This window comes from Nelumbo lutea, chromosome 7 (genome assembly GCF_056320005.1).
Source record: "Nelumbo lutea isolate HS-2025 chromosome 7, American lotus-T2T, whole genome shotgun sequence".
Classification (NCBI taxonomy): Eukaryota; Viridiplantae; Streptophyta; class Magnoliopsida; order Proteales; family Nelumbonaceae; genus Nelumbo; species Nelumbo lutea.
In genome coordinates, this window is record NC_142690.1 from 22,398,098 (window position 1) to 22,419,141 (window position 21,044).

General features: G+C 38.4%; 1 protein-coding gene across 4 annotated transcripts in view; it reads right to left on the reverse strand.

Moving 5' to 3' along the window:
• The window catches only part of LOC148845626 (integrator complex subunit), a 46,618-nt gene that overhangs the window by 19,576 nt on the left and 5,998 nt on the right, over positions 1–21,044 (reverse strand). For 2 of the 4 annotated variants that reach the window (XM_088953044.1, XM_088953046.1), the window contains exon 5: positions 2,980–3,072. The exons of the other annotated variants lie outside the window; for them this stretch is intronic. In XM_088953044.1, coding sequence (XP_088809170.1) covers positions 2,980–3,072 — 93 coding nt within the window. The remainder of the gene's footprint in view (positions 1–2,979; positions 3,073–21,044) is intronic. 4 annotated transcript variants of the gene reach the window in all.

Genomic DNA, 21,044 nt, shown 5'->3' on the forward strand with positions numbered 1-21,044 from the left:
GTACATGTGATTAACCGTGTTCTTTCACGGACTTTGGGGTTTAAGGTGCCATTTAGCCTTCTTTTTCTAGATGGAGAGATATTTCATATACCTCTTAAGGGTTTTTGGTTGTGTTTCTCTTGTTCACATTATTAGCCCTCATCGCAAGAAATTGGATCCTAAGGCCAAGAAATGTGTTTTTCCTGGGCATGCTTAGAACCAAAAGGGGATTGTTGTTATGGTCCAGTGTCAATGAGCATATTTGTCACTATGGATGTTACATTTTTTGAATCCACATTCTTCTTCTTGAGTGGTTCTCCTCAGAGGGAGAGTTTTAGGGAGGAGAACTCACAACCTGTTCCTCTGCCTGTTTCTGTGGTGCCTCCATCAGTTCAGCCACCACCTGCACCTCCAGTTTCATTACCTGAGCCACTACGGGCGAGTCTCACAGCAATATTAGCGCCGGCAGATGATGGTTGACTCCACACATCCTCGACCCACACCACTCTCTATCAGTCCTTCTGAAACTTCAGATTTGGCAGATATAGCTCCAGATATTCCTCTTGAGCCTGAGCCTGTTATGTTTTTTGATGATAATGTTTTTGTTCCTAACACCATTGTTGCATATGATCCCACTGACCTCGATCTTCCCATTGCACTTCATAAGGGAAAGAGAAGGTGTACAGCCCACTACATTTCACACCATCTTTCCTACAATGCCTTATCACCCTCCTACCGTGTTTTTCTTTTCTTCCCTGGATTCTGTGTCTATACCCAGGAATGTTATTGAGGCTCTCTCCAAACCTGAGTGGAAAACAGCCATGCAAGATGAGATGGATGCTTTGGTCAAAAACCAAACTTAGGAAATAGTTGATCTCCCCCAGACAAGGAGACAGTCGGATGTTGATGGGTATTCACAATGAAGTATAAGGCCGATGGCAAGATAGAGAGGTACAAGGCAAGGTTGGTAGCAAAAGGGTATACTCAGACCTATGGTGTTGATTATTTGGAAACCTTTGCATCAGTAGCTAAGATGAGTTCAGTTCGTATCCTTTTATCTCTAGCAGCCACCTATTCATGGCCCTTGTTCCAGCTTGATGTCAAAAAATGCTTTCCTCAATGGTGACTTACAGGATGAGGTATATATGGACATTCCAGCAGACTTTTATGAAAATGTTGGTAAAGGAAAGGTGTGCAGACTCAGAAAATCTATTCATGGCCCTTGTTCCAGCTTGATGTCAAAAATGCTTTCCTCAATGGTGACTTACAGGAGGAAGTATATATGGACATTCCAGCAGACTTTTATGAAAATGTTGGTAAAGGAAAGGTGTGCAGACTCAGAAAATCTCTGGATGGGTTGAAACAGTCACCTAGGGCTTGGTTTGACAGATTCAGAGGGGCACCCATCCATTTTGGATACACAAATACAGTCTGATCACACCCTCTTTGAAAATAGGAGAGATGCTTTGGAGTCAATTCTAATCGTGTATGTGGATGATATAGTGGTGACAAAAAATGATCTGGAGGAGATTGATGATCTCAAAAAATCATTGCAACAAGAATTTGAGATCAAAGATCTTGGTGAGCTCAAATACTTCTTAGGGATTGAAGTTGCAAGATCCAAGCATGAGATCTTCGTTTCACAGAGAAAGTATGTACTTGACCTACTACGAGAGACTGGAAAGCTAGGAACCAAACCAGCAAACACTCCTATTGTTCCAAATCATAAAATTAATGGTGTGGATGGTGAATTGGTAAAGGATGTGGGGAGATATCAAAGAATGGTGGGCCGACTGTTGTATTTGTGTATGACACAACCAGATTATTCTTATGCTGTCAATGTTGTGAGTCAGTACATGCATGCACCTTGGGTTCAGCACTAGGAAGCTATTGAGAGAATACTTGCATATCTGAAAAAACACCCTAGCAGAGGAATTCTTTTCAGCACTGGGCAAGATGCTTAGATGACAGGAGGTTTACATCAGGAGTGTGTACCTATGTAGGTGGAAACTTGATCTCCTGGAAGAGTAAGAAGCAAGCGGTTGTGGCAAGGTCAAGTGCAAAGGCTAAGTATAGTACATGGCTCATGGTGTCTCAGAACTTCTTTGGGTTAGATCTCTTTTGAGAAAGATTGGGGTGAAAGCAGAGGAACCTATGATGTTATACTGTGACAATCAAGCTGCAATCAATATTGCCCACAATCCAATTCAGCATGATAGGACAAAAACCAGAGAAGTTTGTTTGCCTTATGTCTCTTCAGAGTTGCAACTGGCTGATGTTCTCACTAAAGGGGTGGCAAGGAACAAGCTTGAACACGATCCACGCAAGTTGGGAATGTGTGGCATTTACTCCCAACTTGAGGGGGAGTGTTGAAGATTAATTAGTTTTATGTTGTTTTTCTGAGTAGATGTTTTATGTTAGTTGTTAGATAGGAGGTGGAACCACAGTAGTTATGTGAGTCCAATTTCTTATTATGTTTTTGAGTGTTATATATGTTGTTTTATGTTTTGTCGCCCTATAAGGGCATAGTTGTCTTTGTATTGTTCTGTTATTTTAGTATAAATAATAAGTGAAGGGGGCGGCCAGATTATTGCTCTCTTTTCTTTTCAACTTCTCTTCTCTTCTCTCCTTCTCTCTTCCTTCTCTCTTCAAGAAACTACTTTCTTTCATATTTTTTAATTCAACAGATTCCTACTATATATTATAATTTGTTATATGTATATTTTTATATAAATATATATAATTCTTAACTCTTTACATGTATAATTTTTCATTTTTTAATGAAGCTTGGCTCACTATGGAGCTCAAGTCGAGGTTGAAAATATGAGCTTCTGAGTCGAGCCGAATTCAAGCTCATGTCCCAAACCCAAACACAAGCTTAATATTTATTTTGTTGAGCCTAGCTTGAATAACCAAATATTCAGCTCATAATGGATAAAATCTACCAATTAAACCTCTACAAGAATTTCCAATAATACAAAAATAAAAGGGAAATTGCACCTTTTGTTGTCGTTGTTCACATAGCCATTCAGGCACAACATTCATCAATGACAATATTTCTTCAGCCACATCGGAGATAATAAACATTGGGACCTAAACAATACATCAACATTATGATGTAAAAATTAGAAACACGACTCAATAATCACCGAAATATGAGCCCAAAATGTAATCATGGCAACAAAAGAGAATAGTAATTGTTGAGAAGATGGGCCATCCCCTTATACTGTTTAGTTCATTTTTATTTTTAATTGTCGAGCCTTAATAATAATGGGCCTACATTATATTCTTTATGATTAATTGTTTAGCCACCCCTTGAGGGCTATTTTTGTAATTTTCCCTTAATCATATTTAAATTAATAAAATCAAGATTAGAAGATGAGAAGACAGCTTCAATCCTTTCTCCCAAAAAACTTTCTTCCAGTTTCTGGTTAAACCTTAATTATTCCACTTATTTCCTGCTCCTTTACTTCTCTTCTTGGTATCAATAGGTTGTGCAAGAAAATTTGGCTACGTGGAAGAGAAATTATGTGTCTCTTGGGGGTCGTATTGCTTTGATTAAGTTTACCTTAGCTAATTTCCCAATTTACTTTCGTTGTGTGTTTAGAATACCACAACAGGAGGTGGTGAAAGTAGAGAAACTTGTGAGGGACATTTTGTGGGAACCGAGAGATGGAAGGAAAGATCATTTGGTTAGGTGGAAAATAGACTTGTTCACGGGCCGGGTCAAGCCAGGCTCGGGATAGGCTTTCACTTGTTATTAACAACATTTGATTAAGATCGAGCCCGAGCCTAGCCCAATCATTGGGCCTTCCCTCATAAAAGCCCGAAGCCTAACCTGGAATCTCAACAATTACCTTGCAAGTTCCAATCCCTCTATTGTTTCAAGAAAAGATCAAATCAGCAGAACAAAATGTAGAAATTTCTTGAGTAGCTTAGACTAATTTTGTTCTCCGAAGAAAAAAATTCAAAATGTAGAAAAATAAGTGCCCTTGTGGTGGTGTAGGTGACTGAAATGGGGCAATGGTGACTATTAAGTGTGAAGTGGGGTGGTGGTGATTGTTGAGTGTGAAGTGTGATGAGAAAAGAGGAGAGAGAGAGAGAGAGAGAGAGAGAAAGGATATGGTGGAAGGTGGTGTGGAGGTACTTGAAGAAAGAAGACTTCAAGTTCAAAACATCAAATAGAGTTTTGGGTTAAAGAGAAAAGGCAAAAAGGGCAAAAGTCATGTTAGAGTTTTGAGTTAAATTAATAATAAAAACATTTAAGATATATAAATTATTATAGATATATATATTATTAGATAAAAAAAAGTCGAGCCATGCTTTTTGGACAAATCTTGAGCCTAGCTCAAAAAAAAAGTAGGCTTGGTGTTTTGGGCCCGAGTTCAAGTCCATGGGCCTAACAGCATGTCCAAACCCAACTAGGAGCGGGCCGGGCTGGGGTGGCCCGTTGAGCTACTCGACCCATGAACAGGTCTAGTGGGAAATAGTGTGCAAGAGGAAGGAATAGGGGGTTTGAGATTAGGTAATTTAGGAAAGAAAAACTTAGTCTTGCTAAGTAAGTGAGTTTGGAAATGGCCTTTGGAAAGGGAAAAACTTTAGCAAAGTTGTAGGAAGTATTCACGGAGATGTAAGCAATGGCCTTTCGACATCTCTTAAGCTTCATTAGGTATGATGTGTGAAATAGAGATAGGGTTATGTTTTGGGAGGATATTTGGATTAGTAACTCTACCCTCAAGGGCATTAAAAAAAACTCCACCCTCAAGGAGCTCTTTTTGTTCCTCTATCTACCCAAAATGGATACTAATCCACTCTTTAATTTTGGATCCAAGTCTTTTTCAGTTTTTTATGAAATTTAACTCATTTTCACTTAATCCCTGTTAATTCTTCATTCCACCACTTATCAACCTTATAAACAAAATCTGGGTCAGTCAACCACATGTTCTCAAATTAAAAGGATCTAGGTCCACTATTTGGGGATTTCGGGCCTAACTTAATTGGGCAATGATTAGAGGTTACTCTAGGCAATGATTTAAAAGGCGTGCCTAAGCGCACAGGCGAGGCACATTTCAGGGTATGCGCCTCGCCTAGGTCCTAGGTGCAGCCCTTTCAAAAGGCGTACGCTTGGTGCGCCTAGGCGTGCACCTGATGCACCTTGTGCCTCAGCCCAGGCATGTGCCTTTTGAAAATTTGGCGCTTTTTTGCTTTTTTTTTGGAATATAACGGCTGGGCCAGGGGCTTTGGCCCCGGACCCACGTGCCACGCCCCTTGAGGCAAGCCCAAACAAGTCCACGTTAGGTCTTAAATGTCTTCTTAGGACCTAATAAAATGTCTTCTTAAAAACAACTAAAACTATAAAATCATTATTTTTTGTGTGAAAACTATGAATTTAAGACCTAACATGGACTTGTTTGGGCTTGCCTCGAGGGGCGTGGCACAAAGGCGGCTCGTAGAATCAAGAATGTAATATGTTTTACATTACATTATCTATGTGAAGTACTGCAATTGAGTGAAAAAAGAAATTAGAGGTTTTATATGTTTGATTTTATTTTTAAATTCCATTTGAATATGCTTTACATCTTATGTTTATGTATTTTAATTTTAGATAATAGGATTTTTAAAACATTATTTTAAATTTTAAATTTTATATTTTTTAGTAATATTATGTTTAATATTTTTTTTGAATTTTCTGTCTTTTTTTTTTATTTTTTAGCTTTTTTTTTGTATTTTTGTGCCTTGCTTCAAAATGGAGTACGCCTCACCTTGCGCCTCAAAAGCAAATTGACCCCTGCCCCTTTTTTGCACCTTGCACTTTTAAAACATTGACTCTAGGCAAGGCTCTAGCAACCAAATACCTCTAATGAGTCTCCTACCCTTCATTGAAAAGGAACCTATCCAACTTCAAATAGATTAGGTGTTCCTAAAAGTTAGACCAAGTGAAATTGGCCTTTCCACACACTTCATACCCATCTCCTTTCTAACTATGCTAGCTTGGTTTCCTACAACATCACTGTTAGACAGTCTTGTATGCCCTTAGCTTCAATCGGATTTGATGTACTTTTATTATTTAGTTGAAATAAATTAAAGTGCATGTTTGATTCATGTTGTTTGGTGAAATTCTGTGTAAGACCCTAAAACTGGACACTTATAGAAACTTGTGTTAGTTTTAAATGTTCACAGCCATTGGATAAGTTTGGGGAGATTTATCCTGCCAAGGCTGATACTGGTGTGCCACCAAGTGTTGGGATGGCTTGTTTCGGCCATCAGGGTAAGACCCAAGGCATATGCAGTATGGGATTGCTTGAACCCTTGAACCGGACCAGATTTCCAGCATTGCCCTAGACCTTGGAGACAGATGGGCAAAACTGGAAAGTTACACCTAACCCCTAAACTCGATTATGACACACCACTAAGTGTCGGATCGGGCTGTCTTTGATGTGTCAATCAGTGAGATCCTTAGTGGGGGTCAAAACCTGGACATATTGGGGCAGTCTGAGAATTCATCTGAGTGAGTGGTCATAGTAACAGGATCAGCCCCTTTGTCGGACAATGGTAATGATCGGGAATGCACTCTCTCTTATGGAAACCAAACTGCCGGCAGTTGATTTCAATCGTTGGAATTTTGTTTTGCAAAATTAATATAAATATACATGTAAATGTACGGTTTCAAAAGATTTGCAAAAGGTTTTAATTCCCGGGATCCATGTGAGTGGAGAGTGCGACACTGTTCCTTGCAGCCGAGAGAGAGGTCTTCTCTTGTCGGGCAGTGCTTGATCATTAAGGGCTGAGAGGTTAAGTGTAAGACCATTTAGGATAATACCTGATGAGCTAATCTTGCACCTGCCCGCAGTCCCTAGGTTTTTATAAAATGGCTTGGCCTAGGGACCACTTAATGTAAGTGTTGGGCCCATAGGGTCCATGTGATGGGCTCAAGGGGGTCACTGAGTCTTTCAGTGAATTCGGCTGGGCCTTGTAACAAAGGTTGGGCCGAACCCATGTGGTTGGTGTGTAGATCAATGCTTGGGTCCCACGCCATACAAAGAAGCCCAACTGGGCAGCAGATTGGAAACTAGTTAAACACTGAACACTTAATGGGCCAAAAGCCCATTTCGAACTGGGCTGATATGATCACCAGTTCATAGGGCGAATCTGAGATTAATGTTAGTAAAAGGATTGGGTCTTTGACCTTATCCACTCTAAGAGACCAAATTCAAATTAGATTTGAATATGGTAACCTCCTGATAAGATCAGGAGTTAACTAACTTAATCTGCAGATAGGATTAAGATTAACCTCTATCCAAATACTGATTTGGATTGGGATAACTCCCAAAATATTGGGAGGTTTCTTAATCAAGAAGAAAGAGGAGAAAACCCTAGCAGAAATATCAGATTTCGAACTAAGGGTTTGAGCAAGCAAGAAACACATCCTGCAAACTGAGATTTGATCTCTCACAGTCTCCAGAGAGAAGAGACAGTTCTGCCCTCTTCGTCCCTGACTTCTCCTCCTTCAGCCGCCGCCACTCCCTGTTGGAAGATTGGATCTTTGTAGCAACAGGAAGTCAAGAAATCAGTTCTTGACAATAGTCTCGCAAGAAAGACAAAAGGATTCGGTGTTCAAGGTTTCCAGAGGGTTCTTGTGAAGAATCCAGTGTGTAGGACGCACTCTGCTGATTCTGTTCCATCCACAACTGTGTCATCTTCAGCAGGAGCGGATCTTGGTTTCTTCTTTGGGCGTGAACACCAACTTCGGGAGATATTATTTCTCCGGATCAGGTATAATCCTTCCTGTTTCCTTTTGGTTCAGATCTGGTTTGTTTATGGTTCAAGTAGGATCCTTGAATAATGTATTCTAAATTTAGGGAATATGATTCCCAGTTGGAAGAAGGTAGGAAATTTTTTTTTAAATTCGCCCTCCATTCCGCACCCTTCATGGCGTCCATTAGATGGATCCTACCATTCTTTCAATCACAATCTGGTGGCCTTTCTCTTGATCTCTTCTAAGTAATTTCTTTATAAGCCCTCTCTTCCTAGCACTTCCTAGACCCCTCACATTCCAATCGCTGATTTTCAATATTTTTTTTGAAGATAAAAGAAAAGAATTTATTGAAACAAAAAAGAAGATGCAAGGAAGGTGATAGGCAATCACCCGAAAATAAAGACAAATGCAAACAGAACCCCAATGAGACAAAAAATAAAAACAAACTCAAATCAACCAAATCCAGGATCAAACTAAATTAAGACCCAACTAATGAAAGCCCCTTACCCATAACAATACAATACAAGACAAAAAAAGACGAGAAACCAGAACGTTAAACCAGCCCAATGCCTAACAAATACCGAAGCAAGACACCCAAACCCAAAAATGCGGCTTCAAACAGACCACCTTTTATCGTATTTTTTACTATTCCTATGGGCTTTTTGATGAGCTTGTTAAGTCCCACTCCAAATAGACCACCTTTTAACCCTATGAAAACCTTAGAGACCGGAATCTCATTTTTTTATTAATCAGCAATAACTTTCCCCTTCCCCTTACCCCCCTTTTATTCCCAAAGTGCTGGTTGCGGGATTTGATTCCGCAACAATGCTGGGACAACCCAGCTAACACAGCTTAGAGACCGAAATCTTCTATTGTATTCTTTTATTATTTTGAGTTTTGAATCTTCTAGATGTGTTTAGATTTCCTACCGCTTCTTCAAGATTCCCCGCTGGTTTCTAACCCCTATCTTCAACCACAACCCCCTTAACCTCTTATTCTGGCTTGTCTATGACATCCCTGCAACCTCCAGCAATCATTTCCACCACTTGCCTTGTTAAGCTATCACAAGTAGGATTAACCACTAGATCTATTATAAATTCATTCTTCCCAATTATTTCCTCCATAGATCTAAATCCTTCTTTTGTGAATTCCTCCCCTCCTAGAAAAAATATACCCAAAATTTCGCCAACTTCCACTCTCCTATTCACCACTTCCTCAATGTTAGGAGTCTTTTCTACCATATGGGTCTCATCAATCATCAGTTCAGACTCATTTTCCTCCCTCAATTCTGCTTCCATCCCCTCCTCTCCTATCTCCTCTAATGGGAAAGTTCTATAGTTTTTTCCTTTTATATGTTCTAACCTCCCCCCTCCCTCATTCTTACTTTCTTCACCTTCACTTCCCTCTACCTGAATCCCCAAATCCTTCTTCCCTCCTTCCTCCTCTTCTACACATATGTCCCCTTCTCCTTTTTCCCCCACATTTCTTCCATAACTCTTTTTTCCTTTGCCCCTTCAGTCCCAATCCCCTAATCTCCCTTTCTGTTCCTCCCTTCTTTAGTAATTCTGCTTTCATTACTTCCGGACAAGGTTAGAAGAGTCTCTCGCCCATTCTTTTCTTCCACTACACTTCTTTCTTTTCCCTAGCCACTCCCTCTGTAACTTCAGGACCTTCCTTACCATCCTTGGCAACCAAAAAGTCTTCCCCGTCCTCCTCTTTTACCTGTTGAAAAAGACTAAACTTAGATTCCACATGCGCATCTTCCGCCCGCATTTTTTCCTCCCAATCAATGTTCTCTAAGGTCGTTAAAATACTCCCTTCACAGAAAATCTTGTCATTCTCCACGCAAAACCTTCAGCAATACCAATTCTTTTATCAATAACACGTTTCATTAGTTAATCATAGAAATAATTACAAAGGGGAAGATAAACTTTCTTATCTTCCAACTGAGGCTTGAGCCCCCAAGAAAGGAAAAAAAGAGTTGCAACTGAGCCCAAAGCATAGACTCCCTCTCCACCCCTTGTTTAGCTAACCCATCAGCAAAAAAGTTAGCTGAACTTTTCACCCAACTGATCTTGACTTCCATCTCTTGAACCAGCCACCTAAATTTCCTCATTGCTGTAATTCCATAACCCACTGTTGTCTTTATTCAGCCACCCTACCACCACCTCCAAGACGCCTTCAGTTATAAGTTTTCTTATATCCATCTCCTTAGCTCTCTGGACTCCTTCCATAACTGCATAGATCTCGGCTCCGAGAAAGTCACCCACTCCAATTGGCGTGAGAACAGGGCTGCAACAATCCCATTCTCATCCTAAACACACCCCCAATCCCCGAGTGTCCAGGATTCCCTCTACTACTCCCATCAAAGTTTAGTTTTAAGAACCCAGCTGATGGAGGGGTCCAAGACACTCATTCCTGTTTTGGTCTGGGTGCAACTAGCAATCTCACCCCACTTCCTCAACATGTTATCCACTGTGTAATTTGTGAACAGCTCTGAGTATTTCAGCCACAATACAATCCTTATATGGATCATTTCTCTCGGCATGCTAGGCAGCTAAAACCATTCCTAACACATGCTAGGCAGCTAAAGCCATTCCTAACCCAATGTAAAATGCTTTCTCTCTCCCGTGAAGTGTGTTCATCTTCTTTTCCCCCTTTTCCAGGTCCCCCATCTCGACATTAGCACCACCACAACCTTTTTTCAAGTACTTAACACACCATTTATTCAGCGTCGAACTTTTAATATCAAAATTCCTTTCAACTTCTTCCTTTTCTCCCTTTCCTTCCGCTCTGTTTATGCCACGTGGATTTCTCCAAGCCCAATCGACATCTTCTCCGACCTCTCTCCCTCCATACCATAGAACCGCTTCAGATTCCACTACCACCTAGATTTTCCACCATTTTCCTTCTGCACAGAGATCAATCAAATTAGGGATCATATCCGATTTAACACGTGCAACTTTAATCCTCACAGTGCTTAGATCGATCAAACAAGTATATACCAAAACTCCTCCACATACCATTGCTATCTTAACAGAGACATGATCCAGCCACAAGTTGAAAGGAAGTCCAAAAATCTTCAAACTCACACTTCCTTCAGAGATTGAAATTTCATTACAAGAAGGTGTCCAATTCGCCACACTAATCACACCTTCCGACGTTTCTAGATCGATGGGCTCTACCTAGAAGTTCCTTAAGTCCAACACCACTTTTCTGTCATCAAAAGGCACAAGAACAGCCGAATCCAAGGTTGAAATTCTAGACGTAACAGCATCAAGAACCGTTTTCCAATCTACCAATTTCTTCTTCACTAGCACAACCATTCTTCTATTGCAATCTTCCTTACAATCTCCCAACATGATTCTAGGACTGCATACTACACAACCAAACATCAACTCAAGGCTCTTTTCTTTTGGCTATCCAGTACTTGTAACGGTACCACCTTCTTAACCCCCCAACTCATCGAACTTTCTTTTTTCAACCAACATCTTTCTGCAACCTCCTGCAACATCTCAGCAACTCTTGACCAGCCCTGGCTATCTCTCCCTTCTAGCAAACAAATGACCTGTCTTCTACCGTCTCCCATCACCTCGTCCAATCTCAAAAAAAAAACACCCTTTACTATTAACTTTCTTCTCGACTGAAAAGAAGTTCCCATCTCTTCTCCAAACGCTCTTCTAGCCTGGTCTTGTCACCGTGTGTATTGCCCCATCAAAAATTCCTTTAAACCAAAACACCACCTCGAGACAAGAAAACCATAGATCTCCCTTTCTCTTCAAACCATCTAATCATCAATGTGTTTGCATTGTTGATTGTTGATGTTTGGTGCATTATCAGATGTTCATGTCCTAGTTCAAATCTTACCATACGAATATCACCTCAGCCCTACTTGAGAGACTGCTTCTTTTCCCCCTTGCACTGAGAATTCAAGATCTCCTTCAATATCAGAGATTAAACTTTCCACTTGTGATTTTTTCTCTTTCTTTCCATCTTTTTTCTCCCACTCTTCTTAACAGTTCCAATGACTATGTTGGGACAGCTCCTTCAAGGTTTAGCTGGATTGAGATCAGTCCAATTGGCACCTAATTCTACACCTTTCTCTATTTTCCAATCTGCAGATTCTAGGTGCTGTCACTGCTGTGTTATGGTCGATATGGCATGAAAGAAATTCAAGGATAGTTCACAACAAAAGCTGTCAAGATGAGGAAGTGTGGAATAAGATTGTGGGGAAGCTGTTTTCCCGGTCTTAGATTCAGCTAAAAGTTGACAGTTCTTTGTACCTTAATTGTACAGCCTCTGGTTGTACTTTTCCTTTTAATGAATTGATACTTCTCAAAAAAAAAATTTCCAATTTGCAGGCTGGCAGAGTTCATCCTATTTAAACTCTTCTAGAAGAGCACAAATACATTCACAAATGTATTCCAGCTCCTCCTATTTCTTTTTAAGAATTCTGATCTCCTCCTCATAACAACTTGTAAACACCTCCCTTTCCTCTGCTACTTCCAACTAGTAAGCTGGAGTCTCTTTACTTTTCAACTAGTAAGCTGGAGTCTCTTTACTTTGTGCCAACACAAAGAGGTCCTGGTTTGAAAAAGGGCAGCCCAGTGCATGAGGCTATTGCCAAATAAATAAATAATATAGAATATGTTTGCATTTTGTTGTAATTCATGTTGTTGCTTTAAATAATTATAATGAAATATAATAAAGATAAATTGTAGTGTACCTATAGTCAAAGGCCACATCATACAAGGGACTATTGGGACTTTGTTGGAAAACCTAGGAAGTTCAGAAGAAGCCTTGGAAGAATGATTGGTACGTGCTTTAGACCTTAACAGTGGTGGAATCAAAACAGAAGTTGCTATTTTCGAGGGGAAGATATATGCAGAAAACTATTTGGATTGGGAAGCCAACATGGAAATTATTTTTGCATGGAAGCCAATGGCCGAGGAGCCAAAGGTATGTTTGTTAAGCTGAAATTGAAGGGTGTTGCACTTCAATGGTGGAAACGAGTTGAAGAGAAATGTTCTCATCAAGGGAAGCCAAAAATCAATACATTGGAGTCTATGAAGCCAAAGATGAGGAAGCAATTTCTACCAGCAGATTACACCATGGAGTAGTATGAGAAGTTCCATTTATTGAGGCAAAATGGGATGACAGCAGTAGAGTACACATCAGAATTTAATAATCTTTGTATTCGGGTTGGACTTAATGAGAGCAATGAACAACTAATAGCTCGTTATCTCACAGGACTTAAACCATCCAATTAGAGATGAGATGGGTGTAGTGAGGCTGTTCAGTCTGGAAGATGCTCGACAATATGCCTTAATAGCTGAGAAACGAGTATTTCGTTATGGTGCAAGGGTGCCCCGTCCTTATCATGCAAGCTCCCTTCAACAGCACCATACAAGTGATGTTAAAGGTGCTTAGAGTGAGCAAACATGTGTTAAAAATGCTAAAGGAGTTAACACCATGGGTTAGGCAACAATTAAAAATCCTATTAGAGTTAGTAAGAGTGCGAAAGGGAAAGGACCCACAAGATTCAGCAAATCTAATCATTCCGATGGGAGTACTTCTAAAGGTGGCAGTAGCTCTAACCTTCGTTGCTTCGCATGTGGTGAATAGGGGCATGCTTCTTACACCTGCCCACGTCAAAGAGTTAACTTAGTGGAGGCTGAAGATGAAGAAAATGAATTGGGGGAACCTGATTATGACCACTATGAAGAAGAACATATAGACATTTACCCAACTCAAAGATAAGTTGAACAGGAGGGGAAAAGTGTTTGCCAAGGTATCTTCCCCCCACCAAAGGTCATTTCAAAATTGGATTTTTAGCCCATTACCCACTTTGTATCTGATGAAAGAAAAGAAAGAGTAGGTTGAAGAGATACCCTTCCAAGGGTTTCAAGCCTTTACTAGGTTCAACTACACTTTCCTATCCCAACCAGTGGTGTGTCTTCTGTACTTACTGCTGATGATGGAACTCCACATAGCATCTGTCTCAATTGGGAACCTCCATAACAACTTCCCTATAAGGGCTTGATTGCTCTCCTTGATGTGTCCAATGCCAAGGCCACCAGTTTCCTTGAGCTTGCAAACCCGATCCCGACCAACTAGATGATTCTTTCGATCACCACCCTTGTTAGATTGTTGAAAGGAGTCATCATACTTGAGTTTGTTATTAGTGTTATCCTCTTATTAGATTGTTGAAAGGAGTCATAATACTTGTCACCTTCTTTACTTAGATCATACAAAACACAATAGTTGGGAAAGAAATCATGCAAAGTAAAAAAGAAAGATCAAATTTATAACAAGAAGATGAAAATTATCATACTTATCGCCCCTTAGAGGCATTTCGTAAAACTAATCTTCAATAGCAATCTCCTCATTCATGTTTTTAATCTTTGAATCAAATTCTCATCTTGAATTAACACTCAGAAAAGGTATTATCTTCTTGTTGGGTGAATTCTTTCTTCTTTTTCTTTTCAATTTCTTCTTATTAATTTATTGTTATTGCCATATTAATTAGATTATAGTAAAGGGTCATCAAGTATGCGATTTTCTTTGCTAAGATCAAAGAAAATACAATAAAACCAATTAAGAAAAGAACAACAGTTAAAACAAACAACAAATCAGAAAAGATAAACAAAAGCAAACAAAAATGTCAACTTCTAAACAAAACATAAAACACAGTAACTCGTATAGTTTATTTCTAATGACATTATTTTGGTTCATAATTCCATATATTGTCTCAAACACCCATCACATTTTACTTTTTCATCAAGGTTATTTTCTTTCTTTCCATCTATTCGCCTCTTCTTTGGAGCCTCACTTTTATCATTCATATCCCCATTAGATATGAATTATAAATCATAATATTAGTTACTTCCTCTGCTTAAAATCAAGTGGTAAATAATACTACAAAGATAGAAAAATGTATACATCTATAAAATATGTTTTTATGGAAAAATAAGTGGCGATGACATCAGCAAAATTGTCATTGTCCAATCCCTTACTTTTTTTCTTGTAGGAATACCAACATTACTTTAATGAAAATTTTATTTTTACTATAAAAAAGAAACATATAACTTGATAGGCATCTTCATCCACCTCATCTTTAAGTTTCTCTTATAATAAGTATAATTAATTTTTTAATTGAAGTTAGAATGATAAGTGAGGCACCAAAGAAGAAGAGGCGAATGGATGAAAAGAAAGAGAATATCTTTAATGAAAAAAGTAGAACATGATTGAGGTATTTGAGACAATGGATGAAAGTATGAGCCAAAATCATTTAATTAGAAATAAAGTACAGGAAAATAACCTTAATGATTGAGGTATTATCATTAAGGCTCTTCTCATGTAGTTTATCTCTAATTACATGATTTTGGCTCATACTTCCATCCATCCATTGTCTCAAATACCTCAATCATGTTTTACTTTTTCATTAAGGATGTTCTCTTTCTTTTAATCCATTTGTCTCTTTCTTCTTTGGTACCTCACTTTTATCATTCCAACTCCAACAGAAGAGTCAACTAAAGAGAAAAGCAAAGACGAGGTAGATGAAGATACCCATCAAGCTACATGCTTTTTTATAGTAAAAGGAAAACATTTTATTAAAAAATAATAATAAAAGTGAATACAACCATTGCTAAGGCAACACCTTAACGCAACAAAACAGAAACAAAAGAAACACCAACACCACAAACATAGAAAACACTCATAATCAAGACCTTTTTATGATGCCTAAATCCCTCACCAGTGCTAACTACTGTTTTTAAGATAAACATAATATTTCCTTTTTCCAAGTTATCAAACCAAATATTCAGTTATAAAATTTGGGAATCACCAACATAAATCTTTCCCATCGAACTCTTCTTCCCTCCCTTCAAATTCCTCATTTCAGGTCTATCATCCTTCCTCTACTACAGATTCCTTCAAATACAAGGGCTCTTCAAGCAAAACTCTCAACCAATTTTTCCATTTCCACACTACCAATCTTCTTCTCTTTCCCCATCATTAAATTCTCACCACTCTTCTTTTCAACTTCACTTCCAACCCCCCTTTCCTCTTCCTCTAATCTATCTCTTGTCTATACCTCCTCATTGGGGATATCCATCAATTGATTATCCAATCTAAATGGCACTTCAGAATTGTAATATATCCCAACAGAAACAACTTGCTAATAAATTTTAACTACTCTCTTGTACAACCTGCCCCAATCAAATCTTTTTAAAGAGAAAAACTTCAATAACATGCACTATATAAGGCTTACTTGGACATTAGGTTTTTCTAGCACCATCAAATCCCCAACAGATACCACCTTGTCATTTGTATCCTTCAGCCCACAAAATCCTTTTCTATTAGTGAACCCTCTAACAGGATCTTTTAAAGTGCAATTAATCTCCATATCTCTTCCATCACCTCCATCTATAGCAGTTCTTGCTACCAAAGTCTTGTTAACATTCTCCCGCACCCCCTTGCCATTATCTCCCTCTCATTCGTCGAACTTGTTTCCTCCCTCTTTTTTATTCCACCTAAGCTTCCATTAAACTAGACATCAGCTTTGAAACTATTGTCCTAATTCATAACAGATTGGGTTTCAATCAATATGGATAAGTGCTACTTACCCATTGATCAGAATCCATCTTGACCACATCCGGTTACCAACATATTTCTCACATGATTCAGCTCCATCCTTAAACCTTTCAGATCTTCAATGAATCACGTTGTCCACCAAGAAAATCCATGCTCTTCAACACTAGTTTCTTTTTCCTATAATTGTCATATCTAGCAATCACCTAAACCTACTCTTTCTCTCCCTTCCTAATCTTCAATTTACATGTGTGATAGTAATGTTGGTTTCCTACAAGAAAAAAAGTAAGGGATTGGACTATGACAATGAATAAATATTTTTATAAATATATACATTTTTTTATCTTTGTAATAATACTCATCACTCGATTTAAGCAATGGAAGTAACTAACATTGTGAGAAGTAACTAACTTTGTGATTCATAATTCATATCTAATGAGGATATGAATAATAAAAGTGAAACACCAAAGAACATACAAATAGATGGAAAGAAAAGAGAATAACTTTAATGAAAGAAATAAATGTGATGGGTATTTGGGAAAATATACAAGTTCTCGTGTTTTATGTTTTATTTAGAAGTTGACATTTTTGTTTGATTTTTATTTATCTTTCTTATTTGTTGTTTGTTTAACTTTAGTGCTTTTCTTGATTAGGTTTTTGTATTTTCTTTGATTTTAGCAAAGACAATTACATACTTGATGACCCCTTACTATAATTTAATGAAGATGGCAATACCAACGGAGTGAAAGGAAGAAATTAATTAAAAAGAAAAAGAAAAAAGAATTCATCCAATAGGAAGATACTTTTTCTAAAAGGATTAACTCAAGATGAGTAATTTGATTTCAAAGATTAAAAACATGAATAAAGAGATTGGTATTGAAGATCAGTTTTAAGAAATGCACCCTAGTGGTGATATGTATGATCATTTTTTTTCATTTTCTTGTTATAAAGATAACATTTATTTTTACTCTGTATGATTTCTTTCCCAATTACTGTGTTTTGTTTGATCTAAGTAAAGAAAGTGGAAAGCATGGTGACTCCTTACAACAATCTAACAGGGGTAACAATAGTAACAAAGTTGTAGTGAAAAAAAAAAAAAAAGCAAAACAAGAAACATGTCACCAAACAAGAAGACAATTCCCTTTTCTGACGGGTTAATGCAACATGAACCATTTGATTCAAAGATTAAAAGCAAGAAAAACATGCAATCAGGCCTTGGTTTAGCATGACCAAGGACGATAGACTACTGTTTTATTGAGTGGCATGTGTGAGGCTTTCAGTTGTTTAATTCCTTGGTTGAACCTCCCAGACCTCCTAGATGAGCTAGGATCATACTAGTAACTAGGCCTTGGTTTGTTGGTGCGATCAATCAATCAACAAAGTTTGATTTGGCGGCCCCAATGATAAGTATGATAGTTTTCCCATATCTAGATGCTAAAATTTAATGGTTTTTGCAAATTAATGATTGAACTCTTGCGCTTGAAGTAAAGTTACTTTCCTAAGCTTCATGTAGTAAGATTTGAAATGGTATATTTATCTTGTTAAGAATATTAGCAGTTTGCAGAATGTATCTCAATTGATGATGTTTATTTCACTTTTATAATCTTATGTATCCATGGACTTGATGGGAAGCCTCTAACATTGGCTTGGATAATCTTTGGCTCTACCCATATCCTCAATAGAAGTGGTTCATGTTTCAAAGATTAGACTACAATTAATCAAGACGAAGTTAATCCTAGATTGTCTGATCAGTAGGCATGTAATTGAAATTTTAAATTTTGGTGTTGAATAGCACATAAACAATTTCAAAAGAAAGAGCAAAGCAAGATGCATGCTCACATTTAAGAAACTTGAATGCATATAGAATGCTCCTTTTTGTTGGGATTAAAAGATGAGGCAAAATTCAGCATAATTCTTAAAACAAAATATTTTAATCCATCTTTTGGATTTTCAATTATATCTAGTTTCCATCCCTATCTTTGACTATTCCAAATTTCAAAGACTTGTCGATAGATGGTTATAAAAAAGAATTAAGATATCTTGGGCTTTGTTTGGATAAGCTTTTGCTTATGAACTTTTGGGTTGTGTGGAATAAAAAACCTTCCTTTCATTCTGTGTAGTGTAAAAGCTACCAGCAAGATTAATCACAAACTTAGAAGTGGTTTCCTAGGGGCCAAGTTAGCTATTCAGCATTGCTTTTCATTTTCTTGAGTTGTGTAACTTTATATGGACTTCATAATTGATTGTTAGTGTCCTGGCCTTTTATCTTTAAGTTGAGTCATGTGACTGTCATACGAGCCACTTAAGTGGAGGTATTTCTATCAAAGTGTGTGTTAGGGCGACACTTTGCTTGGAGGCAGCTATATAAGCCTCATATCATGTTGATAGAAGAATCGTTTGACTGTTTTGAAACCCTAAAAACTTGTTCTATCCACAGAAGTGGTGATTTCAGCCCTAAAAGTGAGTTATTCTTTGTTCCAACTTCAACTATATTGTTTCACCTCAAGATTTTATCACTCCTAGTTGCTGTTTCTACTGGTTTTTACATTTTGATGCATCAAATATGGTATTAGAGCTTAGGAAAATCATATCTGAACCATGGCAGCTCGTGGTAGGGGACGTGGAGGTAGAGGAAACTAGGTTCAGCAAGGAGAAGTGTTGGAAGGGTAGCTCGAAGTGGTTTATGAAGTAGGTCTTAATAAGGAATTCAAATGTATAAAATACTTGACCTACTTCAACAACGGGAGCAAGTAGAAGCCCATACGGAGATTCCGAAAGACAACCACAAACCTTCAAACATATCGGAAGGTAGTCTTGGAGACGAAGCTGAGGTTGAGGAAAAGAATCCCTTCCATAACCCTCATGACGGAGGGATTGGAAGAATGATTGGTACATGCTTTAGACCTTAACGGTGGTGGAATGAAAATAGAAGTTGTTAATTTCGAAGGGAAGAAGCATGCAAAAAACTATTTGGATTAGGAAGCCAACATGGAAATTATTTTGCGTGAAAGCCAATGGTCAAGGAACCAAAGGGCGTTGTTTGTTAAGCTGAAATTGAAGGGTGTTGAACTTAAATGGTGGAAGCATGTTAAAGAGCAATGTTCTCGTCAAGGGAAGCCAAAAATCAATACATGGGAGTATATGAAGGCAAAGATGATGAAGCAATTTCTACTAGCAGATTACACCATGGAGTTGTATGAAAAATTCCATTCGTTGAGGCAAAAAGGGATGAGAGTAGAAGAGTACACATCAGAATTTAAAAATCTCTGTATTCAGGTTGGTCTTAATAAAAGCAATGAGCAACTAACAGCTCGTTATCACACAGGACTTAACCCATCCATTAGAGATGAGATGGATGCAGTGCGGCTGTTCGGTCTGGAAGATGCTTGACAATATGCCTTAATGGCTGAGAAATGAGTATTTCGTTATGGTACAAGGGTGCCCATCCTAATCATGCAATCTCACTTCAATAGTGACATACAAGTGATGTTAAGGGTGCTCAAAGTGAGCAAATAGGTGTTAAAAATGCTAAAGGAATTAACGCCATGGGTTGGGCAACAATTAAAAATCCTATTGGAGTTGGTCAGGGTGAGAAAGGGAAAGAACCCACAAGATTCAACAACTCTAATCATTTAGATGGGGGTACTTCTAAAGGTGGCAGCAGCACTAATGTTCGTTGCTTCGCATGTGGTGAACAGGGGCATGCTTCTTACACCTTCCCACATCAAAGAGTTAACTTAGTGGAGGCTGATGATGAAGAAAATGAGTTGGGGGAACCTGAATCTGACCATTATGAAGAAGAAGAGATAGACATTTACCCAACTCAAGGTGAAAGTTTGGTTATGGCGGAAGGGGAGATAACCATGTACTTTGATGGAAGTGTGTTTGGAAACCCAGGTGCAGTAGGAATCGGTGGAATTTTTCGAAGAAGAGATGGTACAGTTAATTGGGCTTTCGGTGGACCGATAGGGATAGCCTCTTCAACAAAGGCTGAAACCATGGCAGCACTAACCAGAATCAGGATTGCAAGAGATTTGGGCTATCAGAACATTCAGCAAATACCATCAAGTGGCTAGCTGACTCTGGCAGTGGTCCATGGGCTTTAGCTCATTTCTTGGCTGAACCTAGATATATCCTATTTAACTTAAATGCACAGCTGGGTTGGATCCCTAGGGAGTTAAACTCGGATGCAGATGGCCTAGAAAAAGCTGGTGTTCACAGGGATTTCTTGTTTAGTGATAGCTTTCTTCCTACTTAACATTTGAGTTGTAATTTCTGTGTACATATTCTTATGTACCCACTATGTCATTAATAAAGTTACCATCTTTTTCAAAAAAAAAGTTTGGTGGTTCAAAAACTCATGATGTCACCAAAAGGTAAGGAGGCTAAAGACTGACAGCGACATAACATTTTCCACACTCAAGTTATTTGTGATGGCAATTGGCAAGGTCTAATGTCATACTTGATGGGGGCAGCAGTGAGAACTCGGTACCTAGGGAAGCTGTAGAGAAGCTGAAGTTGCCTATGGAGAAGCACCCAAATCACTACAAAATTGCTTGGTTTCAAAAGGGAAATGAGGTACCTGTAAGTTCTCATTGTTTAGTTAAATTTACTTTGGATGGCAAATTTCAAGATGAAGCTTAGTGTGATGTTGTGCCAATGGATGCACGTCACATTCTATTGGGTTGACCATGGTTGTACAAGGACATGCTCCATT